The sequence below is a fragment of the Perissodus microlepis genome, chromosome 18 (genome assembly GCF_051167445.1).
Source record: "Perissodus microlepis isolate ML-2025 ecotype Zambia chromosome 18, ASM5116744v1, whole genome shotgun sequence".
Lineage (NCBI taxonomy): Eukaryota > Metazoa > Chordata > Actinopteri > Cichliformes > Cichlidae > Perissodus > Perissodus microlepis.
Window position 1 is genome coordinate 29,075,642 of NC_140478.1, and position 27,250 is coordinate 29,102,891.

The following is a 27,250-nucleotide window of genomic DNA, read 5'->3' on the forward strand; positions in this document are numbered from 1 at the left end:
TGATTTTAGCAGCTTTTCTAATATGGACCTCAGATTCTTGTTAACAGTCTATGGCAGAAATACATACAAGTACACAGCCTGATGAAGCAGACAGAAGCAGTACCTCTGATTGGTTCAGCATTTTCACCTCTTATCAGCACAAATCTCAGCCTCTTCTGCTGTTTTCATTAGAATTTTAAGCTTTTCAGCAGAAATTCTGCTGATTGAACTCTTTTCAGCAAAGTTTTCAGTTTTTTCTGCTGTTTTCAGATAAAAACTCTTTTCAGCAGAAATTCTGCTGATTGAACTCTTTTCAGCAAAATTTTCAGTTTTTTCTGCTGTTTTCAGAAAAAAACTCTTTTCAGCAGAAATTCTGCTGATTGAACTCTTTTCAGCAGAATTTTCACCTCCTTTATGCCCAAATTCTGCTTATTCACCTCTTCTGAAAAATTTTCAGCCTTTTCACCTCTTATTAGCACAAATCTCAGCTGTTTTCAGAAAAAACTATTTTCAGCAGAAATTCTGCTGATTGAAATCTTTTCAGCAGAAATTCTGCAAAGTTTTCAGCCTTTTCACCTCTTATCAGCACAATTCTCAGCCGCTTCTGCTCATCTCATCACAATTATCAGTCTCTCCACCTCTTCTTTGTGAGAAAGAGTTTGGTGCAGTGAGATGAGTAGCAGCCTTGAGACCAGAAGTGCAAGGTTCGAATCCTGCTCAGGGCAATCTTTTTTTTTTTTTTCAACTTTTTCAGCTTTTTTCAGCAGACATCTTCAGCGTTAAGGCATCCACACAGCATTTTCGCAGGAAATGCAAATATTTCTAGTTAAAGTTGATTCAGCACATCATATACTAAAGGAGGTAACAAAGGAGACATTGAAGCACCTTTCCTCTGTATTTAGGGAATTCAACCCACTCTTGTTATGGCTGCCACACAGATACAGATGGGTCACTTCACTCAGTGAGGAGCCTTCTTAAGTAAAACTGTTGATTTGCGCAATTTCCAAAAATCAGTCGGTTTGGCAAAAGGTCTGAAACCAAAACTTGTGCTCTGCATGGGAGAAATAAACTTCTATGATATAAAATGTAAATAAAGTCATACCGGCTCCAAGAAATGTAAATTAATAAGTGCTTCAATATATTTGTAGAGCGTCTGCTTCATTTTATTTCTCCTGTGTGGCTACAGCCACATTTAAAATCTCCTGCTCTTTATATGTTGAGAACTTTTTAATGTAATGATTGATTAGACTTCTGGTGTCACTGTGAACTTTATAATTTCAGCAGGGAGGGGAAATCAATACGCAGAAAGAATCCATATTAAAAAAAAAAAACATTGCAGATTTTTTTCCTGCTGTGCTGGTGTGAAGCCTGTTTTTATCACATAAGTAAATTTCTCCTGCCAGTCAGCTCTGATGAAGACAGTTTGTCTGGATGCTGAGGTCAGAGATGTCGAGCAGCGTCGGTGCAGACTGGATGAATCAAACACTTCACCCACACATTTCACTTTTAATGTGGAGGTTTTTTTTTCACTCAAATCACACGGAACATCTGACTTGTTACCTTACCTACTATGTTTAAGATATTTACTCCCTTTGTTAGCATAGTCACATCGTTACATTTAGGCTCCCTTGTGCTGCAACATGCAACACACTAATTATGTGTGCAATGGTTTTATCTATGCAAACTTTAATATCATACTGACCAAAAATGAATAAACACCTCCAACTGTGCTTCACATTCTCCCGCCTACTGAGGATTTAAGTGATACCAAACTAACGTGAAAACACTGCAGCCTTAAAGCACATTAAAAAGTAAGGAAAGTTGCCCTTGTGGGTAACAAAGTTCATCTTGTGTTAAGCAGTGCAGGCGGTGACAGGCTGACTTGGTAAATTAAAAATATTGAAAAAAATTATTTTGTCTTTAATTGTGTTTGTAAGCACAAATTGTTATTTTCTTTTGTCAGCATAATTTTTAGACTAATGAATTTACCACCATAATTATGTTGCATATTAACTTCAAACAGGAATGATGCATATCAACCTCTGTGCTCACCATAGCTGTGTGTACTTGTCCTACAAACCCTAATAGCAGCTTTTTGCATGTACTCGCTGCATACATGTTAAACTGAAGCTCATATGTCCCAAGAACACTGAACAGATTGAGTGAGATTTTGTGGGTGCTCGTATTTATTTCAGAAAGAGAATCAGACATGCACATGGCATAAGTGACATAAGTATTTGTGTTTTGCATTGCAATTTTAATTTCTTATTTTTACTACCGTCATAATACATTGCATAAAGTTTCTTTTTAGTTTTATCAGTTTACTGTAATGACATACATGTACAGTAAAATGGCACCACAGTGGCATTGTTAGCTGTTTTGGGAGGAGAATGAATCAAATTGTCAAAGGTTTTATTTCCATTATACAATAACATGTCATGCTAGCTTCTATATGTTTGTTACCACTAAGCCTTTAAAGCCTAAACCATAAAATAGTTGCCAGAAAATTTAGCGTTTATTGTTCCTTCTGACAAAATAAAAAAAATAATACATTAATTTGCATATAGGAGTTTTAATTTTTATCATATCTGCTGCATCCGGCATTTTTTTGTTGCAATTTCTTCCTTAAAAATGAATTGTGCCGTTTATTTCACATTGACTTTTACATCATTGTCTCAAAAACTCGTGGATCAAATATGAAACACTTGGCTTTAAAGGACTAGGACCGGTAATTCTTTATCATTCTGTTGCACTGAAAGCTACCTGAAAAGCTTGCAATTGATCTAAAACACCACTGTGACAGTACTGCAGGAAGTAGAAAGACAACTCATATTTCAACCATGTTAGTTTCTCTTTAGTGGCTCCTTGGTAAATTCAGCATTGAATTTAAAATCCTTTTTCCTCGTCTTGAATTAGGCCCTATCATTTCTTAAGAACCTCATAGTATCATTTCATCTCAATAGAGCACTTCGCTCTCAGACTACAGGCTCACTTGCGAGCTTCCAAAAGTAGAATAGGAAGCAGAGCCTTCAGCTATCAGGCTCCGCTCTCTCGTTTGCTTTTGGGAGACAGAAACATCCTCTTTACTGCAAAGATTAGGCTTCAAACCTTCCATTTTGATAAAGCTTATAGTTAGGGCTCGATTAGGTGACCGTGAGCTACTGTGCTACTGCTACATGGAAATAACTTTTGTCTGCTCTCTCCTGTAGTATGTGTTTAGTCCGATATGTTGTTCTCTCTGTGCTCTTCCTGTTAAAAGGGGGTTCTTTCTCCTCACTGTCACCATGTGCTTTCTCCAAGGGGAAGATTTAATTGTCTGGGTTCTCACTCTAATGTTGTCTGGTCTTCAACTTAACAGTAAAGTGTCTCGAGATGACAGTTTTTTGCAAAATGCTGCTATATATATATATAGAACTACGTTGATTTCAATGCCCGGCATGCCGCATACCAACAAATCCTGTTTAAAATTCGAAACCTCTAATGCAATAAACACACGTCAAATTGAAGGATTTGGTTGATCATCAGAGTAAGTAAGTGTCATAAGAGTAGCCGAGAAAATTCAGGATGTTCCAGCTACTGTGGCTGGTGCTCCATAAAGGCAGGTTTAATACTCTGGTGTAGACTAGCAGTTAGAGCGAGAAATGTACAGTTTCATCATAGTGGAGCCATTGCACCATATTAAATAATAGATCATTTGGTGGAGTAGTGAGCAGACAGACATAAGAGCTATCTGTTATTGAAGTTTTTTTTCTTTTTAATCCAATCATCTGAGGATGCTTGCACAAAAAAACTGTGGCAGATTTTTCTGCTAAATACCGATTTAATTATGTCTCACTGGTCTGAGTTATTTCCTCAGGTGGTAGGGGTATGCACATGTGATTATACAAAAACACACACACATATGCAAACACAACAGCTGCAACCCTGCCTACTTCTATTTACCCTCTCTCCCTCTCACCCACTGGTTCTGACCGGCAAGCTGCAAGCTTTGAACTGCCTCCAATTAAAAGTTACCCTCCTCCGCGGACAGTTTGTCAAATTAAATCACAACTTTTTGGCTAATCTCTCATTTAAAATGTTTGTCGTCCCACACATGCTGACAAGTGACATGGCAGTTGGTGGGAAATTAAATGGTGATGTGGACTGGAGGTCAGAAACCACAAAGGACCAGGGCAATTTGAGTTTTAAATCCTCTGAAAAAAGAAACTTTAAAACAATTTAACCAGCAACTTTAATAGATCTGTGCTTGTTTGCGAGTTTGCCAGCATAATGCAGCATGTCTCTCTGAAAACAGAATGCATTTGATACTGAATTCAGTGAATGGAAGCTAGAACCCTATGAATAAGCCACCATAAAAAGCATTCTGCCTTAGTTATTAGCATACTTGCCTGCAGTGGACTATGATAGGACATGAGCGCCCCCGGTAGCACTTGTTAACTTTCCTGTAAAAAAAACAAGACAGAAAGAAAAAGTAAGTGTTAACACAGACATGATAAAAAGGAGAGATATTGCTTAAGAAATCCGTCATAGAAATCAACAGAAAAAAATACTTTAAGGAGCCAATTATCTGCTTTATAACAGCTGAACTGGGAAACCAATGGTGTTGCACAGCTGAGGTTCAGTTCAGTTTTATCTCTCTGACAGAATGCATATTTACTGATAGTAATAAAGATGAAGGTAAGTACACTTTTCTTCTTGGTTATTGCATGCATAGATGAATTAAAACCTGCAAGGAAAAAATGTAATATCACAGATACAGCATCACATACAGTGTGTATCTAGGCTTCAAAAAATAAGAAAAAACATCCTGCACAAAACTACTTATAATTTTAGCATGTTTTACATGTTTTCACATGTCAAAACTGGTACTCAATAAGGCTATCACTGCCATAAAATTCACAGATTTGTCCCATACCACCTACCATGGTATAGCGGACAATTTAATAACAGAGCCCTAATTCCAAAAAAGGTGCAATGCCGTTTAAAATGTAAATAAACATGACAAATATTTGCAGATAATTTTAGATTTGGCAGCAGCGTCACATCTCAAAAGAGATGGGATGGGGCAATTAAATGCTGGACAAGTGAGTGGTACTTAAAAGTAACAGCTGGAGGAACATTTTGCAACTAATTAGGTTAACTGGCAGCAGGTCAGTAACATAAAAAAGACATCTTAAAGAGTGTTTCTCAGATGTGAATATGAGCAGAAATCTGCACGTACAAATTGTGGGAGAATTTAAGAATAATGTTCCTGCACTTCCAATATCTCATTCCCTGCAGTGCACAATATCAGAAAAAGAATAACAGAACCTGGTGAAAAGTCAGTGCTCAAAGGCAAGCCCGAAAATCAATACTGGATGCTGATGATCTTCCGGCCTTCAGGTGACACTGCACTAAAAACAGTCATCACTCTGTCATGCAAATCGCTGCATGGTCTCAGGAACACTGAGAAATGATTGCCTTTGAAGACAGTTCACTGCGCCGTCCATAAATGCAGGATAAAACTCTACTGTGCAAAGAAGAAGCAATCTGTGAACATGATCCAGAAATGCCAAAGCCCATTTAAAATGGACTGAGGCAAAATGGAAAACTGTTCTGTGGTCAGATGAATTGAAATTTGAAATTCTGTGGAAAGCAATGACGCCGTGCCCTCCAGACTAAAGAGAAGAGGGGACCATCTGGCTTGTCATTAGCTTCAAAGGTTCAGTTCAAAAGTCTGCATCTCTGGTTGTATGGGAGTGCATTAGTACTCCTGTGGCAGCTTGCACATGGAATGCCACCATCAGTGCTCAAAGACATATACAGGTTTTAGATCAACACCCATCGTCTTGCTCAGGGAAGGGCTTGCATATTTCAGCAAGACAATGTTAAACTGCATGCTGCATCATTACAACAGCACGGCTTTGAAGTAGAATTCAGGTGCTGAACTATCCTGCCTGCCCCAGATGTCCACAGACTGATATTACAGTAAACACGTTTTTGTCATCAAATTCTGAATGACTTATTTTTGAATGTCACATTTATACAATCTAAGCATTTGATCTGTTTTCTATGTTCTGTTGTAAATAAAATATGTCAATCAATCATTACATTGTTCTTATTTAGATATTACACAATGACATCTTTTTCCAAACTGGGTTTTGTATTATTAGAATTTATAGTCTCATGTAGTAAGACCATAATCTACATGCTGTTACAAAAACCTGCTTTACTGTTTACTTCTAGCACATATAATAGTGCTGCACAGATTTATTTAAACCAAATTTCAAAAGATCAGAGAGGCATGCTTCATTCGCAAAATGAAATAGTACATGTTTTTTTTACTTCTTCTTATTTCATAATCAGTATAGTTGAACACAACCATGAGGAATCGCACAGACATTTATAATCTGAAAGAAAATCATCATAATATTCCACAACAGAGGACAATCTGTGGCTGCTGTCACCCATGCATAAAAAAACGTCAACAGTATGAGGAACACCACATTCTTCTCTCTCTTTTTTAAAGACTGGGGTTAAAAAACAACAACTTTGCACCTTGTTCATCAAAAAACACAGCAGTGAGCAGATCTGCACAAACTCACAGCTTCCATCTGAGAACGCAGCAGAAAGGCCGAGTTTGATCCCAGCTGGAGATCATCTCTGATTCTATTTTATGGTGAAACTCAAAATAGCAATATTCATCTGAAACATATTATGTGAAGGTACGCTGTGTGTATGTGTGTGGCCTTTTTATAATCCATTATGCATCACCAGTCAGAGAGAGAAGCTTCAAACGTGCAGTTTTGATGCTTTTCCTTACTTGAACTTGAAGTTTTTGTGGTCATTTATGTTTAATTATTAAAATTTATAGCTGTCTTTAAAAACAGGGTGTAGTGGGAAGTACAAAGTAAAAAGTAATGATCAGTTATTTGTCTTGCTCATTGTTCATATCCTGAGTTATTGCACTTGAATTAAAAATGTATATATCTTATTATTACATGAGATCAAAAGAAGGCAAAAAAAAGCAAGTATAATTATATAATTGTCACTTTGTAGCTAAATAAATGACATAAGCAGTGGGTTTTACCTGGTGTTTCCTGCAGGGCAAACAACAAGCAACATTACACAAGCTTGAGTTTTAAAAAACACGAAGGCTGATCACCAAAATTCCCCTCACATTTTCATCCACCGCCCCACTAAAATTGAAAAGTCAGACCTCACTAGAGACAATCAAAAGTGATGTAACCATGGAAACAGCCAGCAGAGAATCGCCAGTAGGCGGGGTGGGAGGTCGGGGTGTAGGTGTGTAGAAGGGCGTGAGATTCAAAGGAAATGCCCCATAAGAGAGATATTAGCCAGATAGCGAGAGGGGGATCAAAAGCCAGAAAGGGAGGCGCAAAAAAGAGCGGGAAAAAAAATCGATGGAGTGGATGACGACAGAGAGAGATGGTGAAAGATACAGACTGGCAAGCTGACGGACAGAAATGAAAGACTTAGAATATGTCCGCTCTTTGTACGCATTAGCATTTTTGGATCAATATTGTGAAAGATCCGGTTGTTGTCTGCAAACCACCAAAAATGTACAACAAGGTCAACATTTCTCCGATCAACACATTTGCAATATGAGGTCATGTTTTTAATTGGGTGTGTTCCATTATTTCAAACACAGTCATGTCTACACAACCCATGCATCGACACGCAGCAGCCCTGCAGCACTTAAAAATGTATTTTTAGAGACAATAACTCATGAATGCCACACTGCCACCATTTGCAATCTGCCTGTAAACAGCGCATGCAAATTTCCACATTATGAAACTGGTCCCAGATCTGCCTATTTGATACAACTAAGCCTATATACATATGTTTCAGTGACTTCAGTCAAATACTGCCATGTTGTTGAAAAAGCTGGCATCTCACACACAAAGTGTCTTTGGCACAAGTTCTGTGATGCACTGGGTTCAGTTTAAAGGGGCACATTTTAATCCAGACCCTCATCCTTTCCTTAACCTAACCATACAGTTTCAGTGCCTAAACCTATCCAGTAAGCAAAGGTGAAAGTGACTTATAAAGCTCAAAGCCTGTACTGTGTAATCAGCTGGATCTAGATGGAGGGAGCCCAAAGTTTGTTCCCCTTTGCATGCAGAAGATCCAGCAAAGTCCACATTAGCAGGTTGGAAAGAAATGTTATCCTTTGTTGATGGTCTGAGACCTGGCAGACTGGAGTTTGGCTAGTATGATATTTTAGACTTTTATTTTTATTTACTGACTTGTTAGAATTAGGTAACAAAACTACTCATATAGGAAAAGGCCACAGTTTGGGTTAAAATACACACGTCTACCACAAAATATACTGTAAATATCCAATTTGCACGTAGGATAAGTGGAAGAAAATTGATGGACGGCTATTTTACATGATTTACTCCAGAAGTAGTATATAATAAAGTGGTTTGTAAAACATGTATAATAAATTCAAGGTTATGTTTTGCTACTATAAGAATCTGATACCAGCACATATGATGAATGACTGGACAATCCAAAAAAACCCCAAATATAAGTTTTATTTATTGTTTATATAAGGACAAAGTATTAGACCCTAAGTCAGGAATCACCAGGCAACACAGAAAAAAGAAACAGACTAAAGCTAAGTGAGGGAGGAGAGACAGATACCGGGAAGGAGCAAGAGAGACAAAAGCGACCAAGAGAGGAAAAGGAAGCAAGGCGAGAGAGGAGGGGAGACCGGAGGCAGTCAAGCAAACCATGAGCAAGCAAAAAGGGAAGAGGTCATCTCAGGTCACTGGGCACAGCGAGAACAGAGAAGGAGGAGTGAGATGAAGAAGGAGAAAATAAGGGGAGGAGGAGAAGACCGGGAAAAAGAGAAGTAAAAGGGTGGGTTGGGGGGAGGGCCCATGAGGCCCCCTGGTTGTAGAGTCACAGTCTCCAATGATCACTTTTGTGACTATGCAACTGGGCTTATATTACTAGCTGCAACATCACAAAAATGACACTGGCAACCGCAAGTTAGCTGGTAAAACGGGGCAAGGACAGAGAGGAGTTGTAAGCAAGGCTTCGGGTCAGTTAGGCCAGTGTGATTAGTGAATAACATGCCTGCACAAGCGCAAATGATGGAGAGGTACTTCAGCCGGTATCCTCAAATCGCCGAGGTGAAAAAAGGCAACACCAAAAAATAAAGAAAAGGGCAGGTTGCTATTACGAAAGCACCATATCTGCTGTAATAAAAGTGAAAAATATGTCCCTCTGTGCCTTCTTCATTGTGTTCTGACCCAGCTGCCCTGTGAGTAAAGGCAATATTTCCTAACTGATGGTGTATGGTGACGCCCACCAGACCCTTTTATAATAGCAGTGACCACAAACTCTTACTCTTGATATCCCACCTAATTGATGTGCGCCAGCAGAATGGAGACACCAGGCCTATATATAAACCTGACTTGGGGTCTATCACTTGAGAAAATCCACAGTGAATCAGAGAAAAGGGGCCAGGGCGGCTAACACCTAATAGGCAATACAGTATATCAGTTTAAAAGAGGTTGAAGGGGAAAAGGAGGAGAACAGTTATAAAGGCGCCAGAGATAAAGGATCACTTTGGAAGAGTATCCTCAATGCATTTTGAATTACACTGTTATCGAGTGGAAAGCGCCCAGGATGTTTAGAGGATATATAGATATTTTTCTGCCTGCACCTCAGGATCACAAGTCAAAACTCCTGGAGAAGTGCGAGGTTTGAAGCCATTATGCTGTAAGGAAATCACGAAAGCCTTTCAAAGCCTCTGTGGCTCAGGAAGGAGGAGGAGGGTGGAAAACAAACAACTTCAGGAGCTTCTATTAGACTCTTTCACTTTATCTTTGTTTTAAATAAAATGCCAGAGAAGAACCATCACGCATATGACCTACTGGATTTTAATATATGGCACAGCCTGACCAGTTTCTGAACTGTAATAAAACTGCATATACAAAATTCAAGCCTTGGAAGCTAAAGCGATTTAGGTGCATTGGAAGATTTGCTTGCAAGGTTGGATTTCTGACTTTTTTGCTCTTCTGATGCCCTACTCGTGAATTCTGAGAACCTTCAGATAAGTTGCATGGGCTAACAAATACACCAAAACTAAAGGACAACGGAAGAGGCTGTTGAACCAAAGGCCGTGTGGCTCCTGAAAGTTAGCCTATTCATCACAGGATGAAAGAAAAGGATCAGCGAGAGTTCCAGTTAGTCAAGCACTGCAACATATCAAGGAGAACAAACAAAAAAGAAAAGCAAAGCACTGCAAAAACATTTATTTATTTAATATTTCTCCCATCCGTACCTTCTTGTTATATTTACATGTGGAGAAGACTGACAGCATGCACACAAAAGCAAATGTTCCGCTACCATTGCTCTGTATTTTGGTTTTTCTTATGTACACTTACAAAATGAAAACGTAAGCTGCCTTTGTTCTACCGGAGCAAAACACGAGGGAAGAAACGGACTGTGGCGATTTTTCCTGAATGATATCATGCAAGGTGTTTCTCAGCTCTGCTGTGGAAATGAATGCTGTTATCAAAGTGGGTTTGCTCCAAAGGCGCCTTTGAAGAGAACTTCCAAAAAGTTTCTTTGATGGCTTCTGAAACCTCAGTGCTTTCTCTATCAACATTAAAAGCTGGCTTAAGTACTTTATGCATTTCAAATGAAAAATCAGTTTCAAGTAACTCTTTAAGCAAAATGCAAAGAAGTCTTTTATACTATACTATAGAAAAATAGGTTTAAAAAACATACAATGTGCAGGCCATGGTTAAAGAGTAAGAGTCAACTCAAAGGTAGGTAGTATCGCCGTGAGGGATAACAATGCTGCTTTTCACAGCTCCTTGTCTCAAGGCTGTTTAGTTTTTCTCCATTTTGTCAAGAGATAACAGTGAAAAGGACCCCGGCACAGGGTCAATGGTCATTTATGATGCATAAGAGGAAACCTTCGCCCTTAAAGCAGGACAGATGGTCTTGCTGTAAACACCACGGCACCTCGTAAGAAAGAAAACTGGATGGCGAGAGTTATTGGTCCATGTTTTTGACTCCCTTTGTGTTTTGCCCCAAGATGTTTTCAGTTTTTCTTTTACTGTTAGGTTTGTGCACTGAAAACTAAAAAAGGCCAAATGACTTTATACACATGTTTCTGATGCCTGAGGACTGGAAACAAACCCAGCAGCTTTAGATGACCCAGGAACGAGAGTGGGTTGTTTTGTTTTAAGCTTTCTGAAACTTTCTGAAGAAGCTCCCTACCTGCGGAAGTCAAGTAGTGTTCGGCTAGTCTCCGGCACGTTCTGGTTGAGCCAGGTCAGGAAATGGAACTGAGTGACGGTCCGCGTTTCGTTGGTCTGCATGTTCTTCAAGTAAAAGCTACGAACCAGGAAGTCATCGCACCAGATGTGTTCAGAGACCAGGTTCACCTGGAAGGATGCAGGAGACAGACATGTATTCCCCCATGCATGAAATTTGTTGTAGTCGAGAAATGTTCTGATCGGCTTATGCACTTACTAATTCCAGAAGAGTAAATTACTTCTAAATTGAATTACGATGACAAAAACACAGACGTCACGTGACAACTGACTGATTACAAGTGGAAGACAACTTAATATCCCATGTTTTATTAAGACGATAATCTTTTGTGATAAATAATTGATTTTTTATTTGGTCACAGTCAACACATGCTATACTGAGTCAGATGCTAATGGAATAAAACTGCTGTAGCCTAACGCCTAGCTGTGTAGCATCCTAAATAACCATGTTCAGCGTACACTGGCATTGGTGCAGCCCTGAAACAGGCCAATTTAGCACCTTTCAATGTCTATTTGAAGACTTTCTTCTGATTGGCTGCCCTTCATAAACAGCAGATTTGAACAACATGTGAGAGGATTTCTGCCCTCATTCACAACAAAAATCAAGACAAGTTTCAGACATTTGTATTCAATATATATATGTGACAGAAAATAATAACAGATCTTCTTTGAGTTTCTTTTACCTCGTAGATGTGGTACAGGTTGGATCCTTCATCTGGCCAGTAATGGTAGCACTGCTTCACCCCGCTCTCAACAAGAGGTGTCAACATAACAATGACCACACAGCCATTCTCCCAAACCATCTGCAAACAAAATACACAGGCAGGTAAATGATTGTAGCTCTTTAAAAAGGCCTTATTCCTTTGAAATGAAGTAGATTTTTTCTTGATAGAGACAAGAATGAATGAATTTTTAGTTTTTAATTGTTCCGAATTCATTTATGTTATTCTTTTTTTGCAGCACTTAAGATAAACTTTCTCAAAAGTCTAAATATTCTGTGTTACTTATGTTCTTTGAAAACTTCTAAGTTTAATCAAAAGTAAAGCGTTCAGCCATTTCTTAAGAGTAGGAGTCATATTCTTGAAGGAGCGGAGAGCTTGATTTGGAACAAGATCTCATATGAAGCTGTCAACACCTCCTAGAACCTGCCAACAGTAACACTGACACGTGTCCTCACTCACCCACTCTCTTGGATATTGGTCCATCATTAGTTCAAATTTTGTTCTAGCTATCATTTTGGAAAGGGAGGTGTTTGTTTCACGGGAGCGAGGAAAAAAAAAGAAAAATCTTGGTTTGAAACATGCTTGCTGTTTCCAACTTTTGTGAGCAACTACAAGGAAGTAAAGCTTTGTGACAAGTAATTGCTGTAGCAGTTCAGGCTGTTCCCTCCCCCAGCTGGGTCGTTCCACATCTGAGACCCGCCTGTGGTCGTATTTTTACTTCTGGCAGTCATATTCTCACAGCCGGAGGGTGGGCTTGCTCAGGAGATCCATTCAACGCTGTTCAGAGGTAACAGTCAGCCGTTAATAGAAGCCATAAAACAATACCGCTCCCACATCATCGGGTTAGATTATAAAGATGGCCGCACCTGCCGCTCGGTCATGAGCGCTGCCACACCTTGCCGAAGATTTAGCAGATGTTAATTGCGGTGGGTTTTGAATTACTGCGCCTCTCCGCACTATTCCTCTCAGTCCTCCCTGCTTCAGTGATTAGTCTCATGGATCTAAAAATGTGACGGTGCACTTTTTGAGAAATTGTGTTAATTTGCTTCAGCTGACAGGGTGCGAACTCCGCTGCTGCTGCTGTCTGGGGGAAAAGCTCCCTCCTTTAAAACTCAAGGTTTGTTAAAAAGCTACATTTATTTAAACCCATATTTTTCCACAATAAAAGTGAAGGGTGTGCCGTGCTCTTTTAGAACGTTTTGTGTACATAAACTTTCTGAAGATGTTGGACTTTTTCCCTGTGTAATAACCTTGGCCAGCTCTTGATTAAGCAATCTGATAAGACACAGTAATGCTAGTTAAATCAACTGGGCCTCAACACAACATGAAGGCTGAATAAAGCCCGAGTACAGAAGCCTGTAAAGCACAGAGAGGCCACTTAATGAACCTGAGATGAATCCATGATGAGCAGCAGGAATCGTCTGAGGCTTTTAGATAAAGTCTTTAAATGATCTTTTTAGCTACAGGCTAAGGCCTGCGGACTGATATGGAGATACTTAGACACCCATATTGGTTTTGTGGCTTCTCGTTCACATCTATTTAGAAAGTCTATTGCTTTTTTAAGGACTGGGACTCCTATGTGAACTACATTATGTGCACTTCTTTCAGGTCAAGGGCATCCATCCTAAAACCACTCTCGCAGATATAGAGGTAAGTTGACTGTCCTTTCTTTTTATATTGGCCTTCTGTACCACTCAAAAATGTAGATATTTCTAGACAAAAACAAGATTTGGACTACAGAAATGGAACAGAAGGACGTTGCAGAAATGTTGGTGTAAAGTGTGAATAAAGAGGAACAGGACCAATATACCAACCAACACTTTTCCTTCCCTGAAAGAGAATTATTGGAGCTGGACGGGGATTAGTGGAAAGGAAGAAGGAAGGGAGGAGGCGAGTAGTGGTGTAATAGGGCTCTCATTCCCCCAGACAAGACCTCAACATCGCCACCGCTGTCACTACGGAAACCCAGCTTGAGTTGAATGGAAATTCAGCTTGTTAGGCGGAAGTCACACGCCTAACTTCTCACCTCTCCTGCCTCGTTTCAAGCATTTTGTTTGCTTGCTTACTTTGCTGGACTGTTAAACTAAAGTTATTTTAGTTCCACTTTTGTGTAATCATAAATGTGCCATTGTGCACACGCATCTTACCGCACTTCCCACTCGTCTTGACTGCTCACATGAAGCCAAATTTGACATTTTTATTTTATTCAGTCTCTATTTATAAAGAGTGGGTTGGCTAAGCACGCATGCTTTTTAACAGCAGTGGAATGACAGGAACCAAAGCAGTTTCGCTGTGGTAATGGGCAGTTTAACAAGTGACAGTGTACCTACAAAATTTTTTGTGTTAATCACAACTTTTTAAAGCCTTTTCCAAACAAATAATTGGCGAGCCTAATCGAGAGCACAGTATGCAACAAAACTAAGGTTTATTAAGAAAAGTGGTAATATGGGATTTATTTCCAAATTAACCAAGAAAATAATATTTGGATTCTGTGTTCTTGGTTTTTCTGGATACTTTTCACATCTTAACAAAAAATGAATATTACACAGCTCGTTTCAAATGAACTGATTTTTATATTTCACTTGCCTGGATTAGTTGGAACTTCTGTGCAAGCCTGAGATTTCTTTTTCTTTGTGCCCCTCCTTGGTCTGCCCAAGTGAGAATCCAGCGGGGATATAACTTGTTTGACAAGGGGACCTTTCCTTCCAACCTCCCTGCTGCTCCACTCAACATACACCTAACACCAAGACTGGCCAGAATAACTTATTGATCTCCTGGTCTCAGATTCAAACCCAATCCAACATTTGGGACAGTGGGAAAAGAGTTTGCTACCCCCTGCATTAACAATGTGTCCCACTGAAGGCCTGTGTGTGTGTGTGTGTGTGTGTGTGTGTGTGTGTATGTGTAAAAACAGTGGTGGTGAGGCCAATGAGTGTTATGGTGAAGGAAAGATTAATAATGACATCCACAGAAATGGCTGGTCTCCTGTGTGACTTGCTGCACTAATAAAAATCGGCTAACTCTTGTTTAAGAGAGGAGATTGTATTGATTTTTGTTTCATGAGTGTGTGTGAATGCATTTGTATTTGTGTGTGTGTGTGTCTGTGTGTGTTTACCTGCCAGAAATCAGCCACAGTTGAGGGCAGGGGACCTTGAGTGGCAATGTAGGCTGGGTTCCTGGGATCGTGATCCATCTGTGGGGAGAGGAAAAAGGACAAGAGGGTATAAATTTATCAAGGATGGCTCATTTTGAATGGTACAATTCATGTTTGTCCTGTCTCAAATGTTTAGATTTAAAGCCCATGATTATTTTGTTTAGGTGACTTCACTGGTCCCTCATTTCTGGAAAACAAATGTTGCACAGTTCTCAGGAAGTTAACAGCACAGCAAGGTCAACTCAGATCTGAGAAGAAAGGATAAATTAGAGTCCAATCATTGGCTCTGACCTTGGTCATCTTATCCTGTGAGTCTACAGAATAACAGACATTTGCAAAGTTTATTCCAATCAGAGAGAATGACGGCTGTTCCAGTTGTTACATTAAGTGTATTTTTTCACGTAAGTGTGATAGTTTTGCATAGGTTTAATAATCAAATCATTGTGCATTCCTGGCTGTTTTTGGTCATTCCTGCTATACCATATTGATATTGTCCAACTTTCCTCATCCTAGTTTCTGTCATCATCATCCTGATCTAAGCAGCAACGTCTGGGTCTAGAAAAATAAAGCCAATGGAGAAGTCCCAAAAACTGCAGATAGAGCAACTTGAGATTGGCTTCAAAAGATAACAGGCAGACTGTTAAAATGTACAGCTTTGCAGCAGAATAAACATTGCTGCACCATGCTTGTAGTTGTAGTCCCTTTAAGGTCATGGCGTTATGTTTTTATTTATCACTTGCTGTTCGGTTAACTGTTGTAAGTTTGTGCTCCAGTTTTGGTGTAATTAATTCATTCTAGTATTTTATGTCTATGTTATCAACTGGCAGATACACTATATGGCCAAAAGTACTGGGTCACATACACATTACACCTACAGGAGCTGCTTGGCCATAGAAATCAATGCCATGAAGCTCCCAGCATATAGTTTTTGTGCTGATGTTAATGCCTAAGGAGGAACTCTAATTTAGCTGATAATTTAGCACTTCAGTGCTAAATAGGGTCAATCCAAATATGGTCAGTTCTCGAGCCAAACGACCAAGAATGTGATGGCTACAATGCTTATGGTGAGTCTTTAAAAATAAATGACATAAATGAACCTCAGCAAACTCAGCAGTGGAGTTGCTTATTTAATTGTTCATTGTGATTCTTGGTTTATGTAATGTTTATATTAACTTCATGTAGTACTTAGTGCATTTAGTTTAGTTTAGATTCTTCAAAACCAGGACAAACAGATTCAAACAGCTTTCATCCAACAGCAAACACACTCATCAAAGCAATAACATGAGTTTCTTTGTTCAATTAGGGATGGGTGCAATACATCCGGACAACAGGACATTATGTCTGTGTCTATTGTGTGTGCACGCATGTGTTTATGTTTGTGTTTTTCTAATGAGGGTGCACCTTTAATTTCATTTGTTACAATGACAATAAAGCTATTCTATTCTATTCTCAGTTCCTCCCTTAGCGTTCTTTCCTCCTGTGTTAAGGTTTTTTTGTATTAAGCCTCACTTCCTGTTTTATTTTGGTGAGCCCATGTTCCTTGTGCATTGTCTTGAATTTTGCTTCCTTTACTCGTCTGTTATGATTCTTTTCAGCCATGTCTCATTTTCTCCAGTTGTCTCCACTCCTCTAATCACCCTTTTGTATATGTATAGTTGCTCTCTTTCCTTTTGCCTTTGTCGGGGTGGCAGCTCACTTTCCTCTCATGTCTCCCAGCGAGCCTTAGCCTTACGTCTCACAAATGTAGTTGAAAGTTTTCAGTTTCTTTTGTAATGTATTTTCCATGCTTAATAAATGGCTTGCTTTTAGTTCATCACAATCCACCTCTGCGTCTCTGGGTTTATGCACTACACACATCTGACGTGAACAAATAAGGAAAAGCAATTCTACAAAATTGATCTTTGTCAATACATGGAAAAAAAAAACACTATGCTCCAATGGGCCTCCAGGAATGTTCTACAGTGTGTCTTTTTCTTGGTGTAAAGAATAAATTGATATTAGATGCAATATAATATAATATAAAATGGATGAATACCTCGTTCAAAGACACTTTTAAGAACTAATGAGGGGACACGAATCATCACACCCATGCACAAGGAAAAATCATCAGTCCTTTCAAAATGAGCAAATCTAAGTGCGTTAGTAAAATGTTCCCCCTGTTTAAAGTACTGAAATTCATGGCTAGAAGCTTCTTAGAGAAGGAGCTTAGCGTTTGCAGAGTAGCTCAGACTTCTTCCTTAACTTAATGAAAATTCCAGAAGGGTGGCGGAGGCGTCGAGAGCAAAAGACAGGAGATGAACGTGAGCTGAATTCGCGAGCAAGTGAGTGACAACCCTGCCAATTACCATGCAAATTGTATAGTAAATGTAATAATTGGCTGACCAATTTAGCTGGAAGCAATTACAGAGGGAAGACAGATAATTTATGGGGTTTTTCCGCACACCAAATTGTCTTTAATGGCCCTCTGTTCCTTTTATGAATGCCAAACAATAATGCACTTCTAATGAACTTAAAATAATTTTACCTAGAGAGAGAAAAGGCGACACGGTGGCAGCGAGTTTTGCTCATTAAAACGGCGAGAACTGCATCACGGACAAAAAATAGCTGGAGGCAGAAGTGCACTTTTCAAGGCCAAGAAAATATGTGGACAGTCATTTACATATATTTCTTTTAGTTTTTTTCTCGAGGTTATTATTTAACATCAGTGCTGGACTTGTAGCAAAATGACAGAAAACATTTAATTTGATTGTCCATGTACCTGAATATTTATTTCATGTCTGCGAGAGACATTTCTACCCAGTAAGCAGAACTAAGCGTTACACAATATGAGTGTCTTAGGAGCATCAGAAGCTAAAATCTATTGCCTTCCAGTCACATAAGAGGTTTTCAGAATTTCACTCAGATCCGTGACTGCAATGAAGCACTAATATTTCCCTTGCCTATACAGAGCCTGGTTTAGAAAAAACACAGAAGAAACTGGAAGATTCAGAGTGGTAAGATCTGGGAAATTATAAGAAAAGGGTCGGGTAAGGCAGAAAAGAGATTGTAAAGTTTGAAACCTTGTGATGGATGAAGATGAAAACGGTAGGGGAAGATACAGCAGGCTGGGAGAAAATGCAGAGTCACTATAAAGATGAAAAGATGAGCAGAGAAGGAAAGACGCACCAGGAGGGCTCTCTACTCTTGACATCTGTCGTTTTATTTCTTTCTCCACCCTCCCTTTCTTTGCGGAGACACAATGCTTCCTGACATCGCAAAGTGTATCCAGAATTAAACCCCACCATTAGTGACATTGCGAAAGGACAACTGTCTTTCTGTCTTTCACACACACTCCTGTTAATGAGGGAAAAAAGTGTAGGATGTGACGTGTGTAATTATCCTTGTTATTGGGTTTTTGTCTTTTCTGTGGAAGGAAGGAGTCAAATTGTGTGTGTGTGTGTGTGTGTGTGTGTGTGTGTGTGTGTGTGTGTGTGTGTGTGTGTCACTGTCTGACTAGTCTGATGATGTTACTATGATCTGACACCTCTGTGTGTGTGTTGGTGTGTGTCTGTGTGTTGGGGTTAAAATGCTGGCTGCCAGCTATGTGAATTAGTTGTAATTGTGAGTCTATTTTAGGAAACGATAATCATAACGCTTCTATCACTGAGACAAAACTCATCATGCGCAGATCCTTTTTAAAACTTCTATGTCATGACTTGTGTTCATAACAAGTCAAAATCTTTGATCTTGCTCCTTTTTTTTTAACCACTTTTTCTCTTTACTTTACATTTTGAAGAATACTAACAAGCAAGCTGTCTTGTCAGTGAGTTTGGCTGGTAGTCGAGTATACTGCAGTCCAGTCCCATAACGCCTGACTTAGACTTCTGTTGAAGGGTTCAGAGGGGTCTGCGGTTACGTTGTAGGTTACGGTGTAGACTTCCCGCTGAACCATAAATTGAAAATATTTTATTTATCACAGGTAAAGCTAATCTACATAGGTGGTAAAGTGTGACCACACTTTAAGATAACAAGCAAACTTGCATTGGGAACTTGTGTTTCCTGTTTGTAGTTTGTCATATAGTGTTAGATCCTTGGTTTTTCCTGGGTTATTTCTTTTAACTGAGGTCATGCAAAAGCTCTTTTCAGTGAAATTGGCAGCACTGTTTGCTGGGTAACGTTTCAGGACGGACAGCCTGTGCTACACCCTGATGCATTAACACACTGTGATGTCGAAGAGAGTGGAAACAAAATGCTATATTTGCTTTAATTTTCTTCAGTGCAACTCTTTTAAAACCTTAATCAAAAACTTCAACCGGACTGCCAATAAACACTGTGAGGCTGATTTAAAGTCAGTGTTATCTGCACACGACATGCACCAAAATAAGCGTGTGTGTCTGAGTAATACGTGAGTGATTGATTATGTCTTAGAAAGTGTGTGCGTTTGATTGAGTCTGCAAGGAAACTATTGAGTCTGTTTTAGACTAACCGTGTTTGTGTGTTAAAGGAGGAACTGAGTGATTGATCGTGTTTCTGAGTAACTTTGTGCAACTGAGTGACTGATTATGTGTGTGCGTTGGACTTTAGGCCACACAGAGCATTTGTAAAACTCTGATTAACAAATATAGGATAATATAAATATAGGATAACCAATGAAAACTTTCCTAAGAAGTTTGTGATCCTTCTGCTTTTCTTTTAAAACACAAGATGGCAATAATATAGTTCAAACTTGTAAAAAGACAGAATTAAATGTTCAGCTTTTGTTGCTTAATTAGTGAATTGCCATGTTAGCGTAACTTGTAGTTGTTCCAGACTTAAAGAGCTAAAAAAAAAGTGAGTTTAGCGACCTTATATGTCTAAACTGCATCATGTAAAATGGTCATCCTTGATCCTCCACATTAAAGTTAAGGAAGAAAAGTCACAAGGCATTGAAACCAGGCTGACCAACGGCTGCATTATGCAATGAACTTGCTCATAGCAGAGCCAATTCAAACCCCATTACTACTCACCTAATTTAATCATGTAAATTCATGTAAATGATGTCGAATCAGAACACATGGATCAACCTTACATTTGACAGTTGGTAGAAAACAGCTACTCTAACTTACAGATAATTGCTTTGGTGTGAATGTGCAGCATTTTATTTTTTCGGGACAACACCATGTCACGGTGCTTCAGTTACTCTTGATGGAAAGACAAGCACCTTGCATGGACACCATTGGAATGGATGTTTTTTAATGTTGCAGTGTGTGTGTGTGTAGGTACATTACATGTGCAGCTGTTCATGCATACTTGTTAGTTTTTTAGGTTGTGTGTTCTTTTTGGTTTCAGCATGGCGCACTGTGTGTTTTTTAGCGAGGATGTGTATATGTGGGTACGTGTGTTGCTTCCGTTTTCGCATTTGTGTCCCTGCAACATTAGACAAGGTTGCTCTTTTGTTCCTGTATAGTTTTGATTCCTTCTCTCACATGCTCTCGCCTGCGCACACACAATTGCACACACACAGAGCCACGTTTTGGTGTAATGCCCAGATTTGAAATGCATAGCGTTTCTGTTGCTTTTAATGGAATACCACTGTATCTGCCTCAAGGGAAACGTAAACCTACTACTCAACACTGGTTTCCAAATTGATACACTCACTTACTGAATTCATATGGCTCTTTCTTACCCCTTTCTCCTTCCTACAGGCTGTTTAAATCTGTACCGTGCCAAAAAGAAAAAGACCCCAGTAAGACAGACACACTGTAATAGTAAACACAAAGTAGTGTCAAATTAGCATAACCCAAGGTCACAAACAATAGTTTCCCAGGACCCTCCGGATCAATTTTGTTTCCACAAATGAGAAGTGAATCGAGAGCCTCGCGCATGTCCTTTCCCACACCTCCCCAGAGCAAATACTCACCTGGGGGTGTTTGCTGTATAACAATCATTAATATTCATGGTGCAGAACATACATATTGTGAGAGGCTGCCACCGAAACTAAGCAAGCATTGCATCAAAATTTATATTGGACAACGGTAGGCTGCCTTTGTTTCTGTGAAGCCCCGTGGGGGCTGTGGCAGCCTAGCATAGCAGCGGCATGAAGCACCGAGTTAGAATGCAGAGGAGGTACTTACGATCGCGCTGGCATTGATGTAATCAGAGTTGCCTTGGCTGTTCTCCACCTTCAAGGTGATTCTGGAGTGATCATCTGAAACAAAAATGGAAGAATTCAGCATATTTCGTCTTTGCAGTGTAAGTGTTCTTTGGTCATGCTATATGCATTATAATGAGGGCTCTCTCTGTATACGTGTTAAGAAAGCTGGATTATAAGTAACAATGCCAACATGTCATGAAGCGTGGATTCCCTTCTGCTTTGACAAGGTTAAAAGGGGGTGGGATTAAATAAGTGTATACTTCTTCCCACTCCCTTTCAACATGTAAATTAATCAGAATGTTTTTTTGTATGTAATTTGTATAGTATTTTTTTTCTCTCTTATTTTCTTTTCTAAATGTACTTGTATATTGTTCACATGTTGAAATAAATTACCAATCAATCAATCAATCAATCAAAAAAATCTCTTCTTTACTTTTCCTCAGAGATTTGATTAATTGATTATTAACTTTCTCTGTGTGTCTGTAGGGCACCTCTAACAAATTCACATAACACTTCACACTCTTGAGACAAAAGTTTTGAAACTCTGCTGTGCACTGTTGCCTTTGTATTAAGAGCTGTGAGCAAAATAAACACATTAATATATTTGGCTGCTCTACCTCTTACGATTATACTCTCGCATGCTGTCAGCATGGCTGCCACTTTAGAAAATTCAGTCGATGTCTTGCTCACAGCTTTCAAACTCCAGTCCTCGAGGGCCGGTGTCCTGAAACTTTTACATGTGTCCCTGCTGCAACACACCTAAATAAAATTAGTAGGTCATTAGCAAGAGTCTATAGAACTTGACTGCATGCTGAGGTGGCAATTCAGCCATTTGATTTATGTTACAGCAGCTCAAGAGTGAATGAACATGTAGTTTTAGAAGTACTTTTTTAAATTAAACTTACACTTTTATTTAAATTTACTTGAGTAGAGTTGGGGGTTGCCACCATGCAGTGAAGTCTTGCTGATACCCTACAAATTTTATTCAGGTGTGTTGCAGCAGGGACACATGCAGAAGTTTCAGGACACCAGCTCTCGAGGACTGGAGTTCAACACCCCTACTCTAGCTATATAACAGCCCCACTGAACAGAGTCCAGAAGTGCATGAGAAGATGACCTTGAAGGGAAAATTAGGGTATTTTTTATTTTTTATAGGTAGAGACAGAACGTTTTGATCATATTTTACACAATGATGCTGAAATTGTATCAAGAATTATGGAGCTATAAAAAATATAAACTCAAAAAAGGTCTTTCCATTGAGGTAACTGGGCAAACACTGGTTAATTTGAGTTGCATAGGAAAATGTTGTGTTTGCTGTGAGGTAGGCAGATCATCCATTTAGTGATTTCCAGAACTAAATTAAAACTCTGAATGTTGAGGAGCTTCGTTTAGCCTTGAGAGAATCTGCCATAATCATCTGGGATCCTGTGAATTTTTAAGAGGGACAAACTTTCCGAGTTTGTGCATTTTACTCTTGCGAGCACTCCTCCGAAGCCTCCGGTGATCGGCAAAACAGTTCAGAATTTTTTTTTTTCTTGAAGAAGCCAGTGGTGCTTCAAATAGGAAGCACAATTTATTCCTGACAAACTGCTTTCCCTGCTGACAACCTGGATTTCATTAAGCCTCGGCCTGGTGTAGAGAATGGGACAGCACTTTTTTAGATGGGCTATTTCCACAGAAGCTTAGAAATTTTAATCATTGATGAGGTCGGTGCAGGAGAGCTTTAATAGAAAACTAATTTACAACCCTTCTGCTAGCTGCATCTGCTCCAGGTTTCTGATAATACAGGCTGAGCTCAGAATATAAGGGGAGTGTTGTTGAGAGGTGCTGAGAGTAATGCCACCATGTTTGGACGGCTGACATCAGGAGGTGTAACAGCCGAATTTTGGTTCCACTCAGAACTGATGGCTTCTGTGCTCCATCAGTAATGCAGTCTTTTCTTTTTGTGTCTCTGCCAACCAAACTGCAACACCTTTTAGGTTTTAAACATGTTAGAGAAACTAAAACACGGTATTATCCAATTTTGTTGATACTAAAGGCAATCGTTCACACTTTGTCAATAAATTAATTAAAGTCTCCTATAAAATCTACTTGTACATTGTACACTACTACTACCTTTAAGACACAGTGGCAAGAAAGGAAAGAATAAGAGAAAGTCATTGTTTACATGCTACAACAGCAGTGGAGCGGTTCTTCTTCGCGTTGCCATCCTTGAGGCCGATGGTGCACGCGTTGGGTTCAGCTTGGTACGCACACAGTGCCTCCCACTCCTTCTCCAGGCGATCCTTATTCTTCAGGTGATCTTCCATGTAGGACTGGAGGAAAAGAGTAGAGTACAATAGAGTAGGTGAGTCAGGCTTATACTTTCCCATCAGAGACAGATTTATGTACATGAAACTTGCTGTGGTGTATTCATTATAGGGTTTCCCTTCTTTTAATAATCTTTGATTGCAATTGTTTTTATTGTGCTTTGGCTCAATATGGTCATGTCTTAAAATTCTGATTTTTTTAAAGGCAATCCTTAAAATTTCTGGTTCAGGATGAGAACCATCTGAACTAAACCAATTACGATCCTCTATTTTAGAAGCTACATTTTTCTAATCTTTATTAAACATTGTGGGTTTTTTCTCCAAGAACATTCAAATAAAAGCAAATAATTATCTAGTGGTGCCATTAAACCAAAGTATTAGTGCCAAAATGCATATTGCTATTTCACTTTATAAGACACACCTATCTTTAGCAGTGTATGCCATTACCTATTAGCTATTAATTAATTCACTGACTTTGATCAACTGCCTACAAATTATTTTGGCATAAAACCATAACACTTGGCAAAGCCATGGTAATGGTATCTGATGGTGAACAGTGAAGCTTTGTTTTTTAAGCAGCTTTGAAAATGAGCAGCCCATGCTCGGAAAATATGGACAGTAGGCTTGTTTTTTAATGGATGAGGCAATGGAATGAGCTGGTGTGGTTCTTTAAATGGTATCAGCGGTGATTTATGGTGGCAGTTACAAATGGGACTGATCTTAATCAGAATTAGCTTCCAAAAAAGGCCTAATGGCTTTCTGCTAAAATGAGAGGAGTTTGTTAAAAATGGAAGTCGACCTGACCAGATGTCCGCGCGGCGGAAGAAAATGGAGAACTGTCCAGATGAAATGCACATATATGATTTTTAACATACAAGCACACGCCTACTCAAATGGCTAACGTCTAAGTGTTGAGGCTTGTTAGTTTCATTAAGTGAGCTCAAAATACTCCCTGTTGAACAGCAGGCTTTACACATGACACTGCATTCACACACACATACACAGAACCCTACTGAAACAGACTTTCCTTGTAGTATCAGCTCTCTATTAAATTTGTCTCAGAGCTGCTAAAAGCAGCAATGATGTAACAGGAGGTCACAAGCTGCGACCCTCCACCTGCACGCAGCCGCTTATCAACAGCGGGAGGCCCGATCCATCAAAAGGCACACAAAGAAAATGCACATACACACATCTGAAGTAGAAACCACACATAAAGGTTTTCATAAGGTCACATGTACAAAAAATAGTTCACCCACATACTGCAAAGACACACAAAAGAAGCATATGCAGGCAACAGGATACACACACTAAGCAAACACTCAAATACACACACAAAATGACAGAATATACACATGCACATAGAAAGCACGTATATAACTTAGGGTGCAGAAAGACACACAGTCCTACAGAAGACACACACACAGTGTCCAAATCTGATGCCTCCCCCCAACTGCCCTCTACCCCCTGCCCCAGTCTCTAATGCCAGAGTAATAGGGTTTTGTGGCTGTGTAAAGGGATTATTGCAATCCAATCAGGAGGTGCTGAGATCACCATGTGTCGGCCAAAGACTGAATAATCCCCTTACTGCAGGGGGGGGGGGGGGGGGGGGGGGGGCTTACAGCTGCCAAAGGTGCTCAATAAAACCCGCTACGCAATAAGACTCTGCTCGAGCCGCCATTGTGGCTCTGACGCGCCACCTAAGCACCTGTAGGAAATGGGAGCATGAAAGCTGGTCGCATAGGGAGGTTGACGTAATGCAGCAGCCATTTTGGATCGAAAGAGAGTGAAAAGAAAGGGGAAGTGGGTGGAAAGAAATCACTGTGGGATACTGTTACTCAGCAGGGAAGGGTATCCAGTTGTGGAAAACACATTTATCGAAGCCACTTCGAGTGCAGTTTCAGGGGACCTGTGCTCTACTTCAGCATTTCTATTTTATGCTCCACTTCATGTTAGAGCAGAATACATATTACCTGACTATATTTATTTAACGGTAATAACAGTTTCTGTGCCGATGATGAATTATTATTGACTGGAGGTTAGCTTCACACTGACCATCTGCAGAATCTGCACTTTTACTTTGAGAATGTAACTGAACTCATAAATTTAGCTGTTAAAACCAAGAATAAGAGACTTGTTACAGAGATTTTTTTTCTCCTTGTGGAACAGCACCTTCTTCCTGCACTAATGGTGTCATACTGGAACAAACATCTTACATAAGGTGCTATCAACGCCAGTGATGAGGCTTTTAAGAGCTAATCTAAATGTCTTAAAAGAGTCTTCTTTATATCTGATGCATTCTGCATCGGTGTAGGAAGTACAAAAAGGCTTCCAAAGCTTTCATGAGGACAAGAAAAGATGGATCGATGTTGCATTATATACATTTTAGAACAAGGTGCCACTTCAACAAGTAAGTAACTTTAAAACTTAAGTCTATTTGCAGATACAATTAATGCTCAGGGTGTCATGGCCCTGGGTCATGTGACCCAGTATTCTGAGTTTCTTGGTGTTTTGTTATTCTTTTTAGTCTAGTTTAATTTTGGTTTATCTAGTTACATTCTGCCATGTTTCATGTCTAAGTTTTCTTTGTTTGTCAAGTTCAAGTCATGTCTGGATCTCCTTATGTTTCCTGTTTTATTTTGAAAGAGTTTTGTGTTTATTATGTTTAGTTTCACGTGTCCTGTCATTATGTTAATTGTTGTCAGCTGTTTTCCCCATGTGATTCTACTTCCTTTGATCATTCCTTATGTGTATTTAGTCTGTGTGTTCCACTCAGTCAGTGTCAGATCGTCTGTTAACCTCACCACAGTTTTCATAGGTTTACTCCATTGTTTCCTCTGTGTTTTCTAGTTTACTCAGTCTTCACAGTTTTGTCATAGTTTTTCACTGAGTGTCACAGCCTTTTTGTTAACACAGTGTTCATAGCCTCCTTAGTTTCCCTAGTTCCTTGTTTTTTCTTCTGCAATCAGCCAATAAAGGCTCGCTTTATTTTTGAAACTACGTTTTGTCTCCACCGTGTCTGCATCTGGGTCTACCTCTTTCCTCACACCGGCCAACTAAGAACTAATGAAATCTCATGCTCTAAGTATTTTGCAACAATTCAGACAACAATCTTCCCATTTGTGAACTCAACACAAACACATAATGCATCATAACCAATCCATCTTTTTTTTTTTCATCCATCTTTCACACAGAGGCACCTATTATCTTATTTTTAGTTAAAAGCTGACATCATCCTGACACGAGGCTAACTTCTCCGCAGCTGAATGCTTCTTCCTCCTCCTCGGCAGACCATATTAGAGTGATTTAACATCCATTTCCCGACGCACATTCATCCTCCAGCTATTGCCCTGTGACCTATCAACTCTACAGATCACATCCCAGCTGGCCTGATGGTGAGCTACGAACACCACAACAGATTCCCAGCATGGCTAATCTCGACGGAGGCCTCCGCTGCAGCATAATCTATAACACTTACTTGGCCAGCAACAAACGACAAGATAATGTGCTTTATATATAGAGTCGCCTAATCCTCTTAAGACACAAGCAGAGAGGATGTGGGGGAGGTGTTGGGGGCAGGGGGGGGGGGGGGGGGGATCTCGGTCCCAGTCACATGGGACCAAGTAATACATTAACGTAGATAAGATGGTGAAAGCTGTTTCGCCTCAAATTAA

General features: G+C 39.6%; 1 protein-coding gene across 2 annotated transcripts in view; it reads right to left on the minus strand.

The window, feature by feature from the left end:
* LOC146368110 (receptor-type tyrosine-protein phosphatase N2-like) overlaps nucleotides 1-27,250 on the minus strand; it is a 217,722-nt gene that overhangs the window by 15,824 nt on the left and 174,648 nt on the right. For both annotated transcript variants that reach the window (XM_084911857.1, XM_084911856.1), the window contains exons 15-20: nucleotides 23,438-23,585; nucleotides 21,251-21,324; nucleotides 15,120-15,197; nucleotides 11,966-12,085; nucleotides 11,227-11,393; nucleotides 4,368-4,421 (exon numbers count right to left, since the gene is read on the minus strand). In XM_084911857.1, coding sequence (XP_084767983.1) covers nucleotides 4,368-4,421; nucleotides 11,227-11,393; nucleotides 11,966-12,085; nucleotides 15,120-15,197; nucleotides 21,251-21,324; nucleotides 23,438-23,585 — 641 coding nt within the window. The remainder of the gene's footprint in view (nucleotides 1-4,367; nucleotides 4,422-11,226; nucleotides 11,394-11,965; nucleotides 12,086-15,119; nucleotides 15,198-21,250; nucleotides 21,325-23,437; nucleotides 23,586-27,250) is intronic.